At 49.9% G+C, this 21,965-nt stretch overlaps 1 protein-coding gene across 1 annotated transcript in view; it reads left to right on the top strand.

Annotated features, from left to right (window-relative positions):
• Nucleotides 1–241: 241 nt before the first annotated feature.
• LOC112589944 (dentin sialophosphoprotein) overlaps nt 242–21,965 on the top strand; it is a 28,626-nt gene continuing 6,902 nt past the window's right edge. Inside the window, exons 1-8 of the mRNA XM_025305024.1 lie at nt 242–627; nt 14,669–14,888; nt 15,163–15,606; nt 16,020–17,352; nt 18,759–20,092; nt 20,237–20,823; nt 21,156–21,378; nt 21,810–21,909. Of these exons, the coding sequence (XP_025160809.1) occupies nt 607–627; nt 14,669–14,888; nt 15,163–15,606; nt 16,020–17,352; nt 18,759–20,092; nt 20,237–20,823; nt 21,156–21,378; nt 21,810–21,909 (4,262 nt within the window). The 5' untranslated portion in view covers nt 242–606. The remainder of the gene's footprint in view (nt 628–14,668; nt 14,889–15,162; nt 15,607–16,019; nt 17,353–18,758; nt 20,093–20,236; nt 20,824–21,155; nt 21,379–21,809; nt 21,910–21,965) is intronic.

Raw genomic sequence — 21,965 nt, 5'->3', positions numbered from 1 at the left:
AGAGAAAGAGAGAACGACGAGGAGCAGTTGGTCCCGTAGCTTCACGAGGCGAGCAGAAGGGAGCAAGCCGAGGAACGAGAAGAAGGAAGAAGAGGAGGCGCCGAGATCGCGAGTGAGAAGAGAAAGAGTAACTGGGCGAAGGAGAGAAGAAGAGGGAGAGGGAGGAAGAGAGAGAGAGAGAGAGAGAGAGAGAGAGAGAGAGAAAGAGAGAGCGAGCGAGCGAGGGACCCGCGGCGTGCCTCGCGGGTCGCCGGTTCTTCAGGGTCCAAGCTTCGTCCGAAACGAAACGCCTTCACAGCGCTCGCCACCTTCCTCTCGCGGAGAAGGCCGCGCGAACAGGCCTTCCTCGAATCGTTCGACCGTCCGATCGAGCGAGAGCGAGCCGGCTCTCCGTGCGCGTGACCTTGATACCGCGCGACTTGCCCTCTCCTCTTCAACGTCCCGCCGTAGGCAGCGCGAGACGCCGGTGAATCGTGCGACGGTGGTGTGGGTGCTCGTGGTGACCTGGTGGGTGGTGGTTGGTGAACCTGGCTGGAGGAAGCGCCTCGGAGGAGCCATCTCCCTCTTCCGCGGTCTCCTCGGCGTCTCAAAGTGGAGCGAGGGATCATGACATCGTACAGGAGCTACGTAAGTTCCCGAGTACTCGTTCTCCGTTGTCTCCATCGCGGAGGCGGCTCGGTGACACGGAAGAGGGGAAACACGACGACGAATAAATAATCGGAGGCCCGATGAAAAGAACTGATGATTTTCTCGTTCGTTCGCGCAACGGCTTCGTCCGCTTTCCCGCTCGTCGCTTTATCGACGATGTTCTCTTCAGCGCGGACGCGCTGAAAGCTTCCGCCAACGCGGATATGTGCGACGCTCCGGTGCGCTGACGCGTCGGTGCATGCGCTTGCGAAAGAAACAACGATGCTTGCACGATGACGCGACGACGCGCTCGTGTCGAGACGAACGCAATTTCCTCTTGATCGATGAGATTGATATCTGCGGCCTGCGCAGCCGCGCAGGCACCCCGGCGACTCGCGCGCGCGCGCCGGCGATTTGCGCCGATATACTCGACCACGTGCCTGCTTTCCAGCCGCGGTGTGTTGCGCGGGATTATCGTTATTGAAATAGATAGCCGCGATTTGCATTCGCATTCGCGAGACTCCGCGAGCGGAACGCAACGGCGCTCGCTCGCGTTATCGCCTCGGATCTGGGGGGATACGGCGCGCGAGTCGTCGCCATCGCTCATTCGCGCCGTCGCGCGGAAAGTGTCCGGCCGATTATCGATAACGCTTTTTTTCTTTCTTTCTCGATCTCCACTCGGTCTCGTGGCGCCGGTCTAACGCAATCGGCGCGGCGCGGCGGCCGGCATGGCAGCGCGCTAAGCCCACGCGCTTCCGTAAGCGCGTGTATGCGCCAGGTGAGATGAAGAAAGCCGAAAACGTTATGTACGCGCCTCGATATATATCTTTATCCGACGCTTGGCGCCGGTTTATGGTGATATATGTCGCGATTATACGGAAATGGACAGGCTGAAATGATATTTTTCGCGCAACCTGTACGACAAGTCTCTCGAAAGGATCGCTGATAAATCATCAGAGTCGCGGAGGGGAAAGATTCAAGAGAATGCGTCCCGTCGTGTCTCGATATTGGCGGCGATTGAATTAATCCGACCCGACAATTTCGCAAACGCATTATCGCACTGCGCTCTCGCCTTTACTGCGCTCAGCTTTACGTAGGCCTCTCGCGCGTTTACGCCGTCCGGCAAGCCGATTAATTCTCAGCCTCGCGCGCGGCGTACTTAACGAACGTGTGCAGTGTAAATGAGTGTTTTAAGCATACCGAATATTCAAAGGGCACCTTTGCTCTCTCGGTTCTGGTCGTTGGTCCTCGCGTATAATTTGAGTGCTGGCTCCGCTTTCGTCGCAATTATGCAATGTAAATGAAGTCCATTAACTTTACTGTCCGAAGGTCCAGGTCGCGCGCGCGGCGGCCGCCGTCGCTTCTTGTTCTTTCCGCGAGCCAAACCGGGTGTTTGGAAAGTAGCGCTAACTTGAAAAGCTCTCCCGATAGAGCGTCCATTCGTTCGTCGTCGTCGCCGTCACTCCGGCCGTCGCAGCCGGTGACGCATAATTTTCCTCGATAAGTTCGCCCGTGCTCTGCGCGCTCGCGCTTGACGGATTATCGTCCAGGCTGCGTGGGATATCCTTTTATTCGCGGCGGCCGCGCGCCAGTTGCGACGCGGCGCGGTGCGGCGCGGCGCGGCGCGGCGGCCGCGACGGCAGTTTACACTTCCGTGCCTTGTGAGTTTTTCACTTTTAGTTCGGAACTGCAGCAACGGAGCAACTGCGCGCGCGATGCTGCGTTATGTTTCCACGCGAGTATTGTACATCTCGCGGGCTCGTAATTAAATTCGCCCCTTTATCACGAATGTTTCGTTAGAACAGCGCCCGGCTTGACTTCGCCGCCGCCGTGGTAGTCGGCGGAGAATTCAGCGCGCGGGAAATGAAATTCTGCAAAACAGCGGTCACATTTAGAAATACAGTAATACCGGCGAGTCCGCCGGGGTATTTAATTATTTCGACCGGGTTACGGAGTTTGCCCGCGAAGCACGGGCTTTCTTCGAAAAACTCGCCACTAATCAAATATCACGCGCGAGACGGCGAAGCGGAGTGTCTCGCCGCGTAATTAGCTTGATGCTGCTGGTAACGCGCAAATTGGTTAATGTGCGAGAGAAAGATGACTTCGCGAAGTAAAATTAAACTAAACTACAAGCACAGCGCTTCTTCCCGAGCAGAGGTGGCGATAAAAGGTGACGTCACGACAGACGGGAACAGCTATAAAATATACGCGAGCCCAACGAAACGCGACTCAGCGTTTGATGTTACTTTCCTCGCAGGTGCAAATATCGCTCATCGCAAATACCGTTCAAATTCGTCCGAGCAAACGAAATACGAGTCGCGAATGTTTCTGGGAAGCAGAAACGACTCGCCTTTTCCCGCCGTGGTACATACGCGCGGCGCGTCTCGCGACTCGCGCGAAAAAAAGATTTCGCGCTTTCAGATAGATACAGACGCGATCGCGTCAGACCGGTCGGGTCTGAAGAGCGCTTGAGAAAGATCGCGCACGCGGAAAATCGTAGCTTCTTCACCGAAATCCGAATATCCGCCGATCGTTGATCGATCGATCGATCGGCCGACGAGTGGCTTGCCAGCGCGAATCTCGGCTGCGTGATGGTCCAGAAAGGCACTCGTTCGCATCGGGTCGCCGGGACGCGAGTCGTCCCGACGCGGCGCGGCGCGGCTAGCAAAATTAGCTGGGTCTTTCCCAGACGACGTCTGCCCGCGCGCGTGTATATTCGTGCGTAAAAGCTTTCTTCTGCCTCGAATATACACACACGCACACGCGATCGGCGTCGGAGGCGTCGCGCTCTACCGGGTGTCGAATTTCGTAACGCTTCGCCTCAACGTCGCGCAAGGGAAACCCGGGCTCGCCCTCGGAGCGATTCGCACCGAGCGGGATACCTCGAGAGCGCGTAGACGAAGCTCTCTCGAAAGCTCCCGAGAGACAAGAGCTTCCGGCGTCTTCGTGAGGTTTGCCTTCGTCTACCAATAAGGATCTTTGTACGCGACCTGGATGCAAGAGCATACCCTTGGGCCGGACTACCTCGTCGTCTACCTGTCTTTTGCCTCGCTCTCTCTCTCTTTCTTTCTCTCTCTCTGTCTCTCTCTTTCTCGAGTTCTTTCTGCCGCGCGAAGTGTGTGTCGATGTATCACGCGAGACGGATGTCGTCATGTGATATTTGTCGCAGACGATTCCTGTCTCCCGCGCGAACTCGACTTACCGCTGAGCTCTCGAGAGCTACCGAGAGCGAACGACGAATTCGCGCGAATTTGCATGTCCCTTTCGCGAGATTGCTTCATCCTGACGTTGCTTGTTTGAGTGAAGTGAACGAAGGAGCGTCAGCGTAATGGCTCCGGTGCTTTGTATCCGGTGCAGGATTATTGAACGGTTATTAAACGCGGCGTAAACGAGGCGCGGAAGATTCCTGCCTCTCGAAAGGAAAGACCTTCGGGACACAATACGACTCATTAATAATTTCCCCGTTGACACGCGGCACGCTTTCAGGGGGATTAGAGCGGCGCGCGTGTGTTTGAACGTCGCGAGCTCGAAGGTGCAGGGCGGCGCGGGCTGGCCTCGCGGAAGCCGTAGCGAACGGAGAGAGGGATTTATTTAACGGCTTCTTTTGAATATTTCAGAGGGAGCAATCGTGGGCTGCGAACGATGGCGCGAATGCTTTTAATCGAGCTCACCCCGTTCCTCTCTCTTTTATATCCGCCCGATGCTCTTTTCCTCTTCCTCTTGCATCGCAATACAGCCTGATATTTATTGCTACGCAACTGTAAGCCCCGCGAAAAGAAACAAAAGAAAAAAGAGAGAAACAGAGACCGCGACTCTCGCTAGGCGCCGGATTTAGCTTTCATTGCACGACGCTTCGCCCAAAGACTTTCGAGTCTGCCGTAAGTTAGCGCAATGGAATATTAAAAGGTTACTTTTTCAAGCTCTTTGCACGGGCAATTATGAGTACAATTATGTTTGAGAACTCTCTCCAACGCTGCGCACACTGCTCTGTTCCTCAAAGCACTAATTGTTTTACATAAGCGCATTTACGTATATGAGCTATCGTCTGTAATTATCTACATAATTATTGTGTAACTGTACAAGTTGTTGCATATCATTTCATATATTATCTCAAATCGTTAATCTCTTCTTTCACGAGAGATCGTCGCAAAAAAGAAATATCCGTCTGCGTTCCGAATGATAAGTCAGAGACGTCAGGCGATAATTTATAACAGCGACGACTTTAGCGGCGAATATAATAAATATGCAGACAGTTTATCGCGCGCTGTGAGATATGTCAAACGATCAATTTGTACGGCGTTAGAATACTAACAGCATGTTCTCTCGAAATAAATCGCAGACGCGACTTCGTCCTTCTCCGTCCCCCCCCCCCCTCCGCCCCGCCCGTGTAAAAAATTGAGAAAGTTCGCAGCGCGCGGAATCTATAAACAGCGTCTCCTGACACGCGTCGCGTTATCCTGGTCGGCGGGAAAACACAGATACAGCGAAAGACGCTGTATGTGTAACAGCTTTTGTACAACTTCTTGATAGCGTGTCATTGATAGAACTCGGTGCAAACATGAATATAGATGCGGATGCATGTTGCGAAGTAAGGGAACACGAATGGCTATAAGCGAGCAGCCGCCGACGCTATATTTGAACACAGTCATAGGCACACGGCTTTGCTCTCATTTTTGCGCCCTCCTTCCTGCCCTTGTTTCCCTCCTCCTTCCTCCCTTGCTCCTTTCTTTTCCTCTCTTTTCTTCTGGCTTCTTGCAAGAGCGACGACGGAAGTAGATGGACTTCGGCTTCTGAGTCTTCGAAGGAGCGCGGAACTGTCGGACGTTGCGCGTGTGCTGGAAGAGACAGGCGTGTTACGAGAGAAACTGGTTGAAGTATGCCATTGAATTAATCATAAGCGGCGGCGAACGGCGCTGCCAAAACTACCACGTGTTCACTCCGTTACCGACCACGCTCGATAACGGGGCTCGCGGGGCTGCGGCAAGAAAACCGACGATTTTCTGCGTTGTATTCATGTATACCGTATAAATAGATGCGCCGATTCACACGCGCAACGTACGCGTTACGTCGACGTTAAAGTGGAAGAAGACCGACACCGCGCGCACTCGGAGCAGCCCGGCAGTACGGAGTACTCGTGTTATCTAACGTCTATTTTCGTGGCGGCTTCTAAAAGTGACACTTAAACGGCGCGAACGAAATTTCTCATCGCGTGAATGAGATTGAATCGAGACGCGGTTAAAAAATTCGCCGCACCGGCTCCGTGCACCGCGGCGTCGTGAATTACTTCCAGCGAAGGAAAGCTATAAATAAGCTATGAGCTTTCAAGCTAAAACTACGAGCGAACTCATAATCGCCGGTGTTACCTTTTTTTTACCCCTCCACGACCGTGCCTTAAATTATGGTGGAAGTTTGCTATTCCACTAAGACGAGCTAGACCGCATCTCGCGGAAAATTATGATTCCCAACGCTTAAATAAGAATACACGTAGACCCAGTTAATTCCTCTCTCGCCCTTAATTAAAAAAGAAAAACAGCAAGGCGAGAGAAAGAGATTCCGAAGCGTGCGGAAATTTCAAATGAGAGCGCGCGCGCGCGCGCGCGGCAACATCGACGGCGATCTTCCGGGCGACCGTCGGACGATCCGCGTTGGACATTATTCAATTCCCGCAAGTGTTGCAAGCGTTTCGCAGCCGTTTCCATCGAACAGCCGACAAGCCGGAATCGAAGCCGCCGTGCTCCGAAATATTTGCCCGCATCATCGGACTCACCCCCGCAAAAATGGGCATTTCGAAATCGCGCCAGGCACCGAGAGCTAGCTCCGACGCATTGCTGTTTTGACGTCGTCGGCTTGTTAGCGACGCGCCGCGCGGGCAACAAGGTTGTTGGCAAACACAGCTGATCTCACGGATCAATTGCCGGAATTGGACTCAATTTCGCCCCGCGCAGGTTGACCCGCTGCACGGTGTCGGCGCGCATCGAATCGATAAGCGCGCGCGCGCGTCTTCTGCAAATATCCGGCGGCCCATTACGCGAGAAATCGTTGCGCCCGAAATAAAAAAGTCGCTATTTTTTGCGACGGTGCAACGCCCTCGGCGGAGCACGAACGCCTGATGAATGCGTGCGTGAACATTCGTCAAATTCATCAAACAATCACGTGTTTTACATGGCACGAGCTCTAGAAACTTTTTTTTTTTTCTTTCGACGTAAAAAATCTCGACACAAAAATACTGTACGACAGATTTTCAGGGAGAAAAATAACGAACAGCTGAGTTGGACATTTTGCGGTAAACAGAAAAATTGCCACGAAGAAAGGGAGAGAGAGAGAGAGAGAGAGAGAGAGAGAGAGAGAGAGACGGGGAGCGAAGCTGCAACGCTAACGAACGGCACAAAGTATCTGTTCGTTCGTGGCGGTTTGCTCTTCGTCGCTCTTCGACGATAAGATGAGATATCATTGTACGGAAGCGAGATTCGCCGCAGCTACACGCGGCGGTACATCGGCGCGGAGAAGATACAAAGAATTATACGTTTCACGCGTGTAGAAATGATACGTTTGCATGATGGAACAGGTTAGCTCGTCGTGCGCGATACCGGCGGAATTTACGTTGCACTCGTCGGCGTTAGATTCAATTTGCCGAGGGACATCACTGAAATTGCAACGCGACTCCACTTCCGCGCGCGATAGTAAATTGCAATCATTTGCCATGTTTCACGTTGCGCCATCTACTAACCGGTCTACTACTCGCCCAGCTACTGTTTTCGCCGTGAATTCTCGCGCGTGCGAATCGAGCACGCCGTTTTTCCAGAATGATGTTGCACTTCTGCGTCCCTCTCACGCGTCCCGATTCCTGATCGCGATTCGCGCGCGACTTTAACGTTCGCGGCTGCGATAAGCATCGGAGTATAGAGCTCTTTGAAAGAGGGAACGTTTAATACTACTATTTGTACACACAGCGTCTCTCTATCGCTCGCTGCGAAATCTTGCGATCTTAATCGCTACACGCCAGCTTCGCTCGACTTGCCCGTACGCGACTCTCGACTCTTCTTTTCTTGCTAGCTCTCGTCGTCAAGAGGGGAATCGCCCTTCCACCGCTTGCTGCCGTATTGATTTTCCGTCATTCTCAATCCCTTCGTCGTTTGATATCAATTTCAGTCCAACACGGTACGAACTTCCGGCGACATACGGCCGTAACAATAAAGTGATTTACGCGATGTTAATGTTACCGTCCTCCCCCCCCCTCCCCCCTCCTCCTCTCTCTCTCTCTCTCTCTCTCTCTCTTTCTTTCTCTTTCCGCTTTTCAGCCAGTTTATCTCTTCTCTCGTTGTCGATATCGGTTTCCTGAATTCCTCCGCACTAAATGAAAATGGACTTCGTTTGATATCTACGAACGATCATGGCTTCGGACCATTTCGTTTTACAGCCATTAACGAAATCAACAATGGAGATATTTCAATTTACCCTCGAAGGAACGAACTGTTTCGACTGTTCGAACGCGTATCATTCCGTGTACAATGATGCGTTATTGCTTCCTGGAAAGCACTCGCGAACGATGTTAAAGTGCCAGACGAGCGATCGATGCACGACGCGGTAGCACCGACGACTCGCCGCCCGGCACAACAACGACGATGTAATGATGAACGATTTATCGGCTCGTAACGCCATTGAGAAGTTTACCGTCTTTGAAACCGGACCGCCGAGCTTCAGCCGCAACTTCCGGCAGCTTATACGGCGCCGGAAGTTTTCCAATTACACGGCCAGGCCGTCGCACTGTTTCCCCCGCCCAGACAGGGCCCCCTCGCCCTCTGACTGATTCTCCAATCTGTACTCCCAGAAGCCGCGAAGGAATCTTTTCCCCTGCCGTTGCTTTTTCTAAGCGAGTATAAGCGTATCCAGCCGGATATCTGGCCGCGTAAGTAACCCGTCGCGAAAGCGAATCCCTCCCGCCGGACACTTTCGACGGGGGGGGGGATATTTATCGGATCTGAAAATAGCGTTTGACGCGTTACGTGTAATTGGACTTTTACATATTTTATACCTTCTAGCGCGCATCGCGCGAGTTGCTCATCTGCTGCGGTCTGTCATTTCGCGGCGGTTTGCGCGAATGCGCTTTGCTCCCCTGCTTGTGAAACGGATGACGGGTATTTATCCACTTGCGTCACGGTCAATGCCGCGCGTGTGTAATATGCGACGCGTGTATAATTTTAATGCGCGTCGTATGAAGTATCAGTCCACATCCACATCGTTGGTGTTGCCTAGATTTTCGCGGATAGATCGCGGCTGCAGGCGATTAACGGCGAATGAAGTCGAGGCGAAGTGCAGGCGTCCGTACCGCACTCGGAAAAGCATTTCCCTCATCGGCTCCGCACGCAGAAACTGATTTCTAAAATGTCGTATCTAAAAGCGTCACGTGTCCGCACGTGTGGCGTAGCTCCCTGAGGTCGCTTCCTCGATTCACACCGCGACGTGCCAAAAATCCTGGCGCGTGTCCAACATGCGATCCGTAAAATAACAGACCACCGTCGTAGATGGCAACCTAATTTGCTTTCTCATAGGATAACCAGTGAAAATTACGCGCCTTCTTACGGCGGGATCGTGTACGCGGAGTCCTGCCCGATATCGAGCTGCTTTGAAAATTTCATGCGCGAAAATATGCTTCGCTGTGATTGCGACGAACACGATATATTTGTCGCTGACGCTGATCGTTTAAAACATCGCCGTTACATTCCGTCAAATTTCCTTCGTACCTACAGAGATACGGGAGAAAGTCAGAGTTGTGTACGTTTGACGATTTAAAAAACGCGCTTCGTAACATCACCATGAGAAAGACGTTCTCGTTCCGCTCGTTCTCAAATAATTCCCCGAACCGTTTGAAGCGGGTGGTCCGAAAAAGGATCAACGACGCTTCGACTATTTAAGAATACAATTAAGCAACATATTCGTTCTATCGAGCTCGTGACAGCTGGTCGTGCGTCATAAATTATAATAATGCACCGAGTCGCCGGAGGTTAAATCAGGCTGACACTCTTCAATTATCCGGCCTCCCCTCGAGTTAGTATCACGATGCATCGGTCGCCCACATCCTCATCAGTGTCATCGAGAATGTACCGCATCATCGCGAATAAAACGTTTAGTCTCTCGTGTGTGCCTGAATACTTCTTTCAAAGTAGTAAAGTGAAGCACTTGAAGCAATAACGTGCCAAGTCACGGGAAAGAAAAAAATGAGAGAAAGGAAAAGACGAGACGAGAGAGGGAGAGAGAGAGAGGGAGAGAGAAAGAGAGAGAGAGAGAGAGAGAGAGAGAGAGACAGAGAAGAAAACCAATATGATATTTATAACTTATACTCGCAAGTTACGGACTAAGATCGATAAACCGCGATTTATTTCACTTCGAGCATTATATAAATCCGGGTCTCGAGTTCTCAAGACGCGGGAGTGCAAGCGCAAGATGATTTCACGGCTCTTCGGAAATACCTAGTGACGAGAGAGAGAGAGAGAGAGAGAGAGAGAGAGAGAGAGAGAGAGAGAGAGAGAGAGAGAGAGAGATACTCCCCCCGGAAATCGAGGCTGGAGGATATAACGGCGCGCGCTCGCAGGGATGATAACATTTAACGATCAATGTTCGTGCATACGGACAGAAATAAATGCAAATATCAGCGCACCGTGACATTGTTACCCTCGTATATCTCCCGTAATACGCAATAGCGCGTATGTGCGCGTATGTATGCGTGTCGTATATGTACTCGTTGACGCGCGACGCCATGATACCGCGTCGCGCTCTCTCGCATTCACGTAAACTCGGAAATTTCCGTGCCGTGCCGACGTAGAGACGGCTATCTCCCTCTCTCTCTCTCTCTCTCTCTCTCTCTCTCTCTCTCTCTCTCTCTCTCTCTCTCTCTCGACGTGTGTACGTATCTGTGCGATAGTCGAACGCGCGGATTTCCCAACGCGAAAACGCGAGAATTTCCAACGCGCGAACGCTGTACAAGTCTCTTGTGTAAACGCGTTAATGCCGTCTTCGCGCGTATGCGTTTTATGTCGCAGCTAAAATCCGTCCGTAAAAACTGGGTCTTCGGAAGCACACGAGTATTCGAGGCACGCTTTGTCTTCCTTCTTTCTCCTCGTCTCTTCTACGGCGCGACTATGTCGAAAAGCGAGGAATTTTTCGAGTGTGCGTTTAAGACGCGTAAGACCGTAAAATGCGATAATGCGTTCGCCGCTACCTTCTGCAAAAATGGATCAGTGAGAGTCGCGACGACAAGTGGAGACAGCTTTTCACATAGCAGTGGCAAAATTTGCATCTCGCCCAACGATCGTACGTTGAATTTATCTTTATGCATTGTTCATGCATCGCGACGGTTACCTTGTAAAAGCAACATCGAAACTATACCCTCCGCGAGTTATTATAAAAAGATTAGAGACCACGGGAGGTAGAAAGCCGCGAGCGCCGTTCGCAACATTTTCTCGCGACTACTCTCGATCTCATCGATAGAGATAAGAGGGAAAGTCTACGAGCGCGGAGGCGTTCCATTGCCTGCGTATCCCTGCGTAAAAAGCGAGAAAGTAAAAAAAGAGGGAGCACACACGCTGCAGGGACCGATTGCTTTCGCGAAGGAAACAGAGCGATTTATCTGGCAGCCGATGGGGGTTCCCGGTTGGAGCGCCGGAAGCATCGGGGGCGTCGTAAACAGCCATTTTTATGGGCGATAAAGCAATATCGGAAGATTCGCCCGATCGGCTCGCTTTCAATTCGGTGAGCTTGGCGCTGCGACGAGATGTCGCGAGGAAGAAACGGGGGCGGGGGGCGATCAGACTTGTCATTGTCGAAAGGGTGCGTCCGCTGACGGATTTTCGCCGCGGCGCGGCGAGGCGCGAGAAATCGCCGATCGATGTCGGCGGGTGCAGATCGATCGTGCAGACGGCACGCGCGGGAACAGCTCGCGAGTTGAGATCACCATTTGTATCAATTTCTTCTTTTTATTCCTCCCTTTCTAAGTCCGCTTCCTTTTACCGCACGAGAGATCGCGCCGGAGATTACGGCGGGAACCGACGCGGCTGCCGTTTCGCCTCTTCAGTGACCAATCGACCGATTTCTGCTTCGTTCGCTGCCCCGAAAGGAAGGAGATGTAGGGGAATTAAGGAATCTCGAGATAAGATCGCAGCCGCCGCGCGTTTTCTGGCTCGCGGCATGTCGGATCACGAAGATTCCTCGTTATTCCCCGGCGAGGACTGTTCACGGCGAACCGGCGGAAACGCAAAACAGCTCTCCAGCTCGAAACTCCTCATTAAGTATTTACGCGGGAAGACAAAGGGAAAAGAGGCAAAAAGCCGACTATGCTCGTCCCTATCTTCCCTCTTTAATTAAGTAATAGCGTTTACGATGAACAATCCTAAGCCCGCCCCCTTTACTCCTTTACCTCCCTTGATTTGCATCCGCGAAGGGCATTCGCTTGGGACGAAATTTTTAATCAAACAGAAAGCTCGAAGTTCCTCTTGGAAAAACGTATCCGCGCGATACAATTCGATTAGGTCGAAATGCAAAAGCGAGCTTCACGAGGCAATTGCCGTAATGCTTCGTCTAATTCTTCGTCTAATCTTGCCGCGACAACGCGGTCGCTTAATCAGAGCGGGACGACACAAAGATCGTCAAATAGAATAGAAATCCAATCTGCAATAGAACGCATAGAACGAGAATAGAAATCGCGGAATACGCACGGACGGTTAATTTCAAGTCGTTCGTTTGGAAAATTCATTTTGGGAACGAAAGCACAACGGAGGAGAATCACACGCTTTACCTGCTAAGTATAGAGGGGATTTTGTGGAAACAAAAATTTTGTAATTTCTCCATTTTATAGCTTCAATTGAAGGACACAGGAAAGCAAAAAGTTCCACCAATCTTTATCGCGATACACGCCGCATAAATTTCCATTTGTTTTTTTAATAACCATTTAACATCATTTTATCGCGGAATATTTGTTCGGTGCAGTCGACGATTTTTGCCAGAATGAAAAGGGATCGCGCAATATTGATATGTTCTATAGCTTTAAATCGGCACGGATGCGACAATGGGGTTGGGGATACAACGCGTCGAGAAGACTTATCGTTTCCGACGTCTACTTCCGCCCGAAGAAATTGCTTCGGCGGTCTCAAGAAATGACGCTCGTAATTCCATTATCGCGCCGAATGCCATTAGCATAATAATGGATGGCACTTTTCAGAAGCATCGGCACGGAGAACCGGCCGATGGTTACCCTGCGAATGCGTTATCACGCGGTGTCGTAATTTTCCAGGAGAAATTGTAAGTGAGACTGAAATCATGGAAGTCGTTATATTCTTCCCTACTCGTCCCTTATCTACCGTGTCTACCGAAGGCAAATAGGAGAAAAAGCCCCGGAAGAAAAACTCGCGACCGAGATGTAAAGGCGAGTTTTTATTTGCGTCACCCGTTGCACGAGCGAGAAACGCAAGGGTTATTACTCCCGCGTCCAGGTTGATTCGTCTATTTCGGTACTGCAGGGCCGCTCGCCAAACTTATGTTAATTATACGAATTATCATTTTTCGCTTTCGCACACCCACGGATGACGCGCATCAGAAGCCCGATTTAGGCTTCGCAGAAATACTGCCCGCTCCCTTTCGTCGCTTCCTCCTCTTCTGTTGTCCCTGTTATTCTTAGACCTACGATTTAAACGATCAACGAAGACGAGCTATTACTGCGGGATAAAATTGGTGTTATAATTCGATTGAGTCTCAGTAATAAATGGACGTCTTTAGGTTCATTCGTTATTTGTTTGAAATCGCTCATCCGCTTTCCAAATAGATGCAACGTTTCGTAATTATGATTTTGATGATCACAGCAAACATTTAATCGATTCATTACTTCGCATTTCCTCTGAATATAAAATTAGTGTCGAAATATCCAAGAAGTCTATCCAATAAGTGAATTTTTTAAGTAATATTGTCGAAGAGCTTAAATAGAGATCATTTGAACAAGATCTTATTGGTAAAGTAATTTAATTTCTAATTTTAATGCATTTAAATAAGGTGAATATATTTTTAGTCAGTCGAGCAAAAAGGTCTTAATGAAGACATTCATCAAATGCGCCTTCTTGGGCATGCATGCAGACTACGCATTATCCTCATTATCCTTATTATCGTTAATATCCTGGGACACCCACAGACCGATTTCTTGCGAGTGCCTTATTGGCTTAACGTCCAACCTTCTTGTTACTGCCGACGCAAGAAGCGTCTGATAAATCTTGTCAACATAACGCAAAGCATTAATAATGCAATTTATTAGCAACAAAATAAGCCTCTTACGGTGATTTATATTCTCTTTTTCAAGATAGATTCATCTGCATTTATGTTTATAACTATTCAAGAATATCTTTTAGTTATTAAGTCTCGTTAGGAAAATTACTTTTCTAATGAAATTGGGCGTTATAAATGAACGCCATCGATTTTTGGCAAATAATTTCTCACTGGAGAAATATATCATCTTTGCGCGGTGAGACTTTTTCACTGGCAATCGATACGAATACGATTTGTGTCTAAATGTTACATGCACTACGCTTTGTAAACGTTGAAATTGAACACTCACCAATTCATATTGACATCTAAAGACGCGAAAGATTAATAAATGTGAGAATACAGGGATTCTGTTAATTTATCTTCGAGCCAACCCTGTCAGAGCCAGAGCCGAATCCTTCAGCATCCGTTGTGCACCCACAAGCTCCTCCTCATCTGCGGTAAAGAGCAAATTTTCTGGTCAATTATGTCGTTGAGGCATTCACGCATCAACAAAGCTCAACATGATGTATTTTTTAAACAGATGAAGATGAGAGATGATAATTATCTGAAAAATTCGGGAACGAAGGAGATAAGATTTGTAATTTTCCGATTGTTATCAAACAAAAACATTATCACGATTTATACTTTTATTGTCATTCGAATTGAATGAAATTAATTTGTAGCCGATTGTTGTTCGTAAAAAGCAAAATACACGATTGATAATTGGAGCTTTATAATTTCTACCGTCTGCGACTTACAGGGCGATACAGGAGCATATCGGAGTAGAGCCGTCGGCATAGGCAGCACATTTAGTAGGAACACTTCCGGCGGAAGTAACCTGCCAAGCTGTAGAAGCAGCTATTCCGGAGTCGGATCGAGTTCCGCTCGAGTTGCCGCCAAGGAACGAGTGCTCGCGAGTTTCGGCGGCGCTTTTCTCAAAAAGGACAAGCTCGAGGAGAAACCTACTCTCAAATATTCATGTGAGATATTGATTTATCCGCGTTAACTTCCATCGGCAATATTTCGGCGTTGTCTCTGTATGTAGCTTAAAAGAAATATCAATTTATATTCAATTTTTATATTTAAAAATATTTACGTTCGATCTTTTCCCTTGTTTCGATTTTTGTACAATTATTTCACATGTTCGTGTAAAATAATGTTATCGATCCTGATAAAGGAGTCTTTGGAGCGTCATACGTGGATCGCTTCCCCCGAGATCTTAATACGAACGATATGTTCCTTCATTTACCGCAGGTACCAAAGATACCGACAAAGGTCGATTGTATTCCGGAAGATCGTCTTCCGAGGACACGAGGGCGAAGAGCCCGCTATCTGGCAGCAAGTCGTCTCTTCTCTTCGAGAAGTACTCATACTCAGCTGGCAAAACATCGGAGAGGTCGTCTTCCCTGTTGGACAGATATAACCGGCCGGCTTCGCGGGAGAAGAGTAGAGAGCCCGAAGGAATATCGCGCTACGGCTCCAGCACATATCCCGGATCGAGTTTCGGTCGAAGTTATGGCAACGATGCTAGAATTGAGAAGAAGGACCATCCGCCGCCGGTCTCCTACAGAGGATTACGTCCCAATTCCGGGAGAGCATCGCGCGAGCCCAGCCCGGAAGTGGCCGGTGCCGGGAAAACGAATTCCTTCAGGGTCTATTCGAGAGCGCCGTCTTATGGCCGCTCAGCCGCTTCGCCCAGTAAGTACGATTGTTTTATAGTTACATTACGAAGAAGAGAAAGATGTAGATATGTGCCTTCTCACTTTCTCCTGTTCTTACGATCTTTCATCTTTCATTCTACTAGTCATCGCGATCGTTACTTTCTATGCGATAATTCCCTGCGCGATAATTGTTTCCTTTCTAATTACCCCAAGCTATAGATTTCGCAGATAGCGACCCCCCCCCCCCGCCCCAGTTGAAATTCTTGGATCTGTTTCTGTTCTAATCGAATCTGCACTCGCGTATAAATCCCAACGGTACATTTAATGATGCCAGATCTCGATTAAGTAACGAGCATTCCTACTTGCGCGTCTCACAACGCGCGTCGCTCCCGACACGTCGGATCTGGCGCGCGGGTGAACAATTAATTTTAAAAGAGCTCCACTTTTCAGGCACGTCCGAATCGAGCTCGGCCACGATCTCGACGAGATTTGGCTCGACAGCTAGTTCGCGGTTTCTCCCATCGCGAAGCGGTAATGAGCGAACGTCCGCGACCGTAAGCTACTCCGGGACGGACAGGTTCCGAAGCTCGAACGGTAAGCCGAGTAATCAGAAAGACGAAGAGGATTCCAGGCATCTCGCTAGCAAACCCGAGGACGGTAGCCACGAGCCGTCGAAGATATCAAGCAGAATGGAAGACGGCAAGAGCGACGATAGACTCGCTGATAATGAGCTCTTGACGCTGACGATGGTGACTCGAGGCACCTCGCCGACACCTCCGGCTTCCTCGTCTTACGTAAGGAACAGGCGGGCGGAGATCGGTATCGTTCATCAGAAGGAAGTGACTCGATCCCGTGAACCGCCGGCTAGCTTCGACAAAGAGACACAATGCGATCGAAACGAAGAGACGTCGAGGTTCTCGAGATTCAGCGGCAGCAACAGAGTATCCGGCGCGCCTTCATGGTCAACGTATCTGGATAAGTACTCACCCTCGGGTGCGCCATCAGCTTCTGGAGGCTCGTCCATGTATTCGTCCAGAGGGTACAATAATACGAGCTCGTCCAGCGCTAGACTCAACAGCTTCGCGTATAGGACGAACGAAGCCACGAGGCACGAGTTCGCTGCCAAGGAATCGTCGGCCTCTAGTCAGGAAACTCACAGTTCCGGTAATAGAAGCCAGAACGACAAAGTCCTCGGCGGAGTGAGCTGCGCGCGGCCTGGTAACGAGAATTCATCAATGTCGAACGAAGACATCAAGACCCAGTCGTGTGGTCAAGACACACGCGGTGCGAATAAAGAAGCGAGTCAAGACAGAGTACGGAGTAACGAGCAATGCTGCTGTAACGCACGAAGGACTGAAAGCAACCGGAATCCCGGTAATTCCAAAACTTCCAGCCATCAGGAGCTGGCGTTTCAGCGCAGGGAGGATTCCACGGGACGCGATTGCCGAGCGAGCCACGGCGGCTGTGGGGAGCGTAATAAGGACAGGCAGAGTCCTGTGTCGAAATCCGACGAGTGTAACCAAAGAAGACCGTCTATCCCGCGACTTGGACGTAGTTCGCCCAAGAGCGAGACGAGAGTCCTCAAATGTTCTTCCAAGTCTGATTTAGTGTCGCCGAAGGCTGAAGTGTACGAGAGGAGAGGATCCACGCCCAGATCCGACGCCAGTTCCTCCTCCAGAACCGAGGAGTCTCCTCGGATCGTGGAAGGATTCTGTGAGGACCAAAGCGAAGAAATCGTTTCCCAGAATCACGAAATTTCGCCAAGAAAAGATTCCGCGTCGAGGTACGTGTGTAATTAGCTGTATAATAAACCAATTATATTCAATATACCATACACAGTTCAAAAGAATTATGGCATAGATTATTTATTGCCGAAAATTGGCCAACTTTGACTGGCGATTACTTCGCGAAAAATCATTGCAGACTAATGATTTTTTTTTTTTTTCAAAATGAAGCTTGAAGTCTCTACTTTAAGAATGTATCTGCATTTTTTGCACGCGATGCACCCCTACCCCTGTAACCCCTGACATCTGAGAGGGCATGTTTGGTATACTGAAAATTGCAAAGTTTGACGGAATGCACGGACGTGGACAACGTTTTTTCTCGGGGACGCCGTTTGCATCGTCATAAAGTTCAAATCTTCTCCTTCAATTTGAAAAAAAAATGGAGCCGCTACAATTTTTTTTCGCAAAGTTACAGCCCTTCAAAAATATCGTTGTTCTTGACCTTCGGGCGAAGTACCGGCCGGCGGATTAAATGACTGGAAATCATAGTGGAGCAACGGCAAAAGTGTTTGTTGACACACACATATACACACGCGCGCGCACCTAACCACGTGCACAGAAGGGAGAAGGGAGGGTTTGGGTGCGTTCAGCGGAGAAAACCGCTCAGTGAGCGATTAGTGATTATTGGTCCTTACTTATTTTTATTAGATCCTTATATTCAGGCCAATAACGTTGACGAATTACTCAATAGTTGCGCAACTGTTGAATGTCGTGAACGCACCCATTAATTACTGTGGAAGTGACGAACCACGGAGTCCTTATCTCTTCTGTCACGGATACACACACACACGCGTGCACACTTGGCCCGAAGGTCGAAAACAACGATATTTTTGAAGGGCTGTAACTTTGCGAAAAGAAATTGTAGCGACTCCATTTCTTTTTTGCAAATTGAAGGGGAAGATTTGAACTTTATGACGATGCAAACGGCGTCCCCGAAACAAAACGTTGTCCACGTCCGTGCATTCCGTCAAACTTTGCAATTTTCAGTATACCAAACATGCCCTCTCAGATGTCAGGGGTTACAGGGGTAGGGGTGCATGCAAGAAATGGAGGTATATTCTTAAAATAGAGACTTCAAGCTTCATTTTGAAAAAAAACAAAATCATTAGTCTGCAATAATTTTTCGCGAAGTAATCGCCAGTCAAAGTTGGCCAATTTTCGGCAATAAATTATCCATGCCATAATTCTTTTGAGCTGTGTATAAGAGAAGAATCAATGTTTGTGTTATATCGATTACGTCCGTGCAGAGAATTGAAAGCGAAGCGACTTGATCGCGACGCGAAAACGTAATTTTATTCTTAGCTTGCACGAAAAACTCCCTGGACTAATTTTAAACAGCTCGTAGGTGTAAATCTCTCAGATATTTATATATTGTCTTGCGTAATCGATATTTTTTATTCGAAAGCGGCACGTCGCAAAGTCGTTCGGCATCGACATCGCAGTCACGGAGCACATCGACGAAAAACACATCGCGTCAAATGACGCGTACCAGCTCGTCAGACGGATCATCCTCCGCGGGCATGCCAATTGGCAGATCGAAATCGTCGTCGGCCAGTTCAGTGGCGAGTCAAGGTATAAAAATAAAGGCGGCGGCGCCGCCATCGTCGTCCGGCAAGTCAACCGGCGGCGCGATCTCTTCGTCGTCAGTGAATCTACGGCAAGGCGGTTCGCCGGACGCTCGCGGCAAACCACCTGTGCCGAAGAATGATACTACGACCGCCGCCACGTCGAAGTGCATCGTGGCAGCGAAGTACGTGAACAAGGACTTCCGCAAGTCGACCTTGAACATGGAGAACGGCGACCCGTCGCGCTCCAAGTACGCAAGAAGGAAGAAGAACCAGAGGACCATCTCCGGAAGCTCTCAGGACTCCGAGACAACCTCAGAACACGTCCCCCCTTTCGCGTCTTCGGGCTCCTCGACCTCGATCAAGTCTGGTCGATCGAGATTAAGAACTCCGTCGGGAGGATCGAAGCCTGGAGTGACTGGGAGATGTAGTGACTCGAAGGTTTCGACGAGATGGGAGGAATCGAGAAGTGGGTCAAAGTCACCTTGCGGAACGACGAAGAGGCGGTCTGGGACGTCGAGTTCCAGCAGCAGCAGTCGGTCGACCTCCGCGAATTCCTCCAGCAGCGAGGACAATGACGAACGAGTAGACAGGCCGAGTTCGAGGCGGAGAAGAAGACGAGCGTCGGAGTCGCCCATGCGCGAGAACAGAGGTAAGATCAGCGCGGGTTCGTCGAGGACGAGCGTGTTGGCGTCCTCGGCCGATGAGATACCCATGATGACGGAGAGGCCACCCAGACCACCGTCGAGTCCGAGATCGAAGAGCGATCGTTCCGCGAAGACGGAAGAAGCCAAGTCCTTTCTAATGAGGGCGTTAGCGCCGGTGACGAATTTTTTCAAGAGCAAAAGTCAAGACTCCGCTGATACGAGCAAGTCAGGCGGCTGGGTCGACTCCAACGACGAGAACTACGAAGCCAGCAACAAGTCGGGACAACCCTTGTCAACTTCGAGATCGATCAGTCACAGTCTGTCGAAGGCTCCTAATTTCACCAACACCGAGAAGAACGACGGGATGAGGGGGGGGAACGCGAGAATTCAGCATCAGTCGTCCGGAGAGAGACCATGGTGGTTGGACTCTAATTCCGATAACGTCCCCTCGGGAGTCGAGAGAGCCAGTCCATGGAACGACGAAGTTAGTCAAGATACGACGATCAGTACAGTTTTGCCGGATGACGGTAAGTTGATGTTCTTTGAATATCTTTGACTTCCAAACAGTCACGCCACTCCTTCAATTTTTTAAATTATTTTTAAGGTGTAATTCTTAAAAAAGAGAAAAAAAAGGTTTTAAAATGTTTTGTATCAATTCATTTATTCGACAGGAAAGTTCAAGTTCAAAGTGTGGCGACAAGAGTCAGGAGAGCGCGCCTGGTGGCTGGACGAGGTCCCGGCGGAGGAGACGAAAAAATCGCCCTCGTCGGCGTCTTCCATCTCGAGACGAGGCTCCACTCGCGGCAGTTTCCGATCCGCCGATCGGCGAAATCGCATTCGACATCAGCAATCCGGCGAGCGAGCGTGGTGGATGAGCAACGACCCCGAGAACGTCCCGGAGGGAATCGAGGTCATCCCCGTGGCGTCTCCCGACAGCCAAGACGCCGACAAGCCTGATGGCTCTGTCGATAACGAGACCCTTTACTCCGCGAAGCCTCTTAACAAAATCCGCCACATCGAATCCGGCGAGAAGGCATGGTGGATGGACAGTTGCTCGAACGTTCCTGACGGGGTCGTCAGGATCTCCGTGGAAACTTCCAACAGCACTTCCGACTCCTCCGAGTCGTACGAAAAAATCGATATCGGCGTTAACCCTGAACCTGAGACGTGTGTCAAGCGGAGCCTCTCCAGATTCCCTATCGAGTTTCCGCCTCCTCCGCCTGAGGAGCCGTTGGGAGATCGCGCCAGTCCAGAAGGGGTAAGAACAATGATTGTTATATCGTGGCGGTATCCATTACGTAGTCTCGCGGTTTTACATCGTCGTACCGACAATGGCCGTGTTTAATCCGATAAATTCGCGAGAGATCAAAGTAAGCCGGACGGACGAAAGAGAGAGAGAGAGAGAGAGAGAGAGAGAGAGAGAGAGAGAGAGAAGTTTGCGAGGTCTGATCGGATCATGTTGATAAAATGACGAGGTGCGACTTATCGCCGCAGACGACAGGGTTAAAATCCATTAATCGGACCTTCGCCGAAATGGCGAAAGGACAAAGAGAAATGACATAACGCTTGAGTTTGTTATCTCCGCCGCAGGTCGAGAATCCACCTGACCCGCCGGACAATTATGGCGGACGAGACTCGCCTTACGACAATGTACAACCGACACCACGAAGATTGTCACCAAGGAAACGACCCTCCACACTGCCGTTGTTCATCGGCGGGCACACCGACATCGATGATGTGCTCGGCGATACAGCCATCCCGTGCCACAGCCCTGTTCTCTCCCGCGTTCGTAAACAGGAACGTGTCGAAGAGGGTGAGTCGGGAATGAATTTAGCGTCACTTAGCGATCGATGCTATCGTGTCCCGGTTTACATCGTATCAGCCGGATTATCCGACCGATCGGATGCAGCTCAGCGAAACGGGTCAGGTTAAATCTGTTAAAGCAAATTTTCCCTTTCAAATCTAACGAAAGCGAAAGAAAGAAAGAAAGAAAGAAAGAAAGAAAGAAAGAAAGAAAGGGGAAACTGAATAAAACAGGTGCGCTGCTCGAATAGCGCACGAATCGCTCGGATCGGAATAAGTCTGCAGAGAGAATAAAAATCTTTCTTGACGTTTTCGTACGAACGTTCGGGGAGATGTACCGGACGGTGTTGCGGCCGATCGATCTCGTTCGTCGACGTTCTACTCACATTTCCGTGTGTTTGTTATCCGACAATTGGAAGAGATCAAACGTGCTTGTTGCAGATTCTTCCGAAGATAGCTCGGAATGCGAAGAAATAGATGCCACCCAAGTAATCATTCACGACAGCACGCCGAAAACACCGATGATTCAACGAAGAAACCGGTACGTGTCGTAACGGCAATTGAGTATAAATTTGGCAGACATTTAGGAATGACAAA

The sequence above is a fragment of the Harpegnathos saltator genome, unplaced genomic scaffold, assembly GCF_003227715.2.
Source record: "Harpegnathos saltator strain DR-91 unplaced genomic scaffold, Hsal_v8.6 scaffold664, whole genome shotgun sequence".
In the NCBI taxonomy this organism is placed as follows: domain Eukaryota; kingdom Metazoa; phylum Arthropoda; class Insecta; order Hymenoptera; family Formicidae; genus Harpegnathos; species Harpegnathos saltator.
Note: the sequence above shows the minus strand (reverse complement) of the source record. Positions and strands in the feature narration are given on the sequence as shown.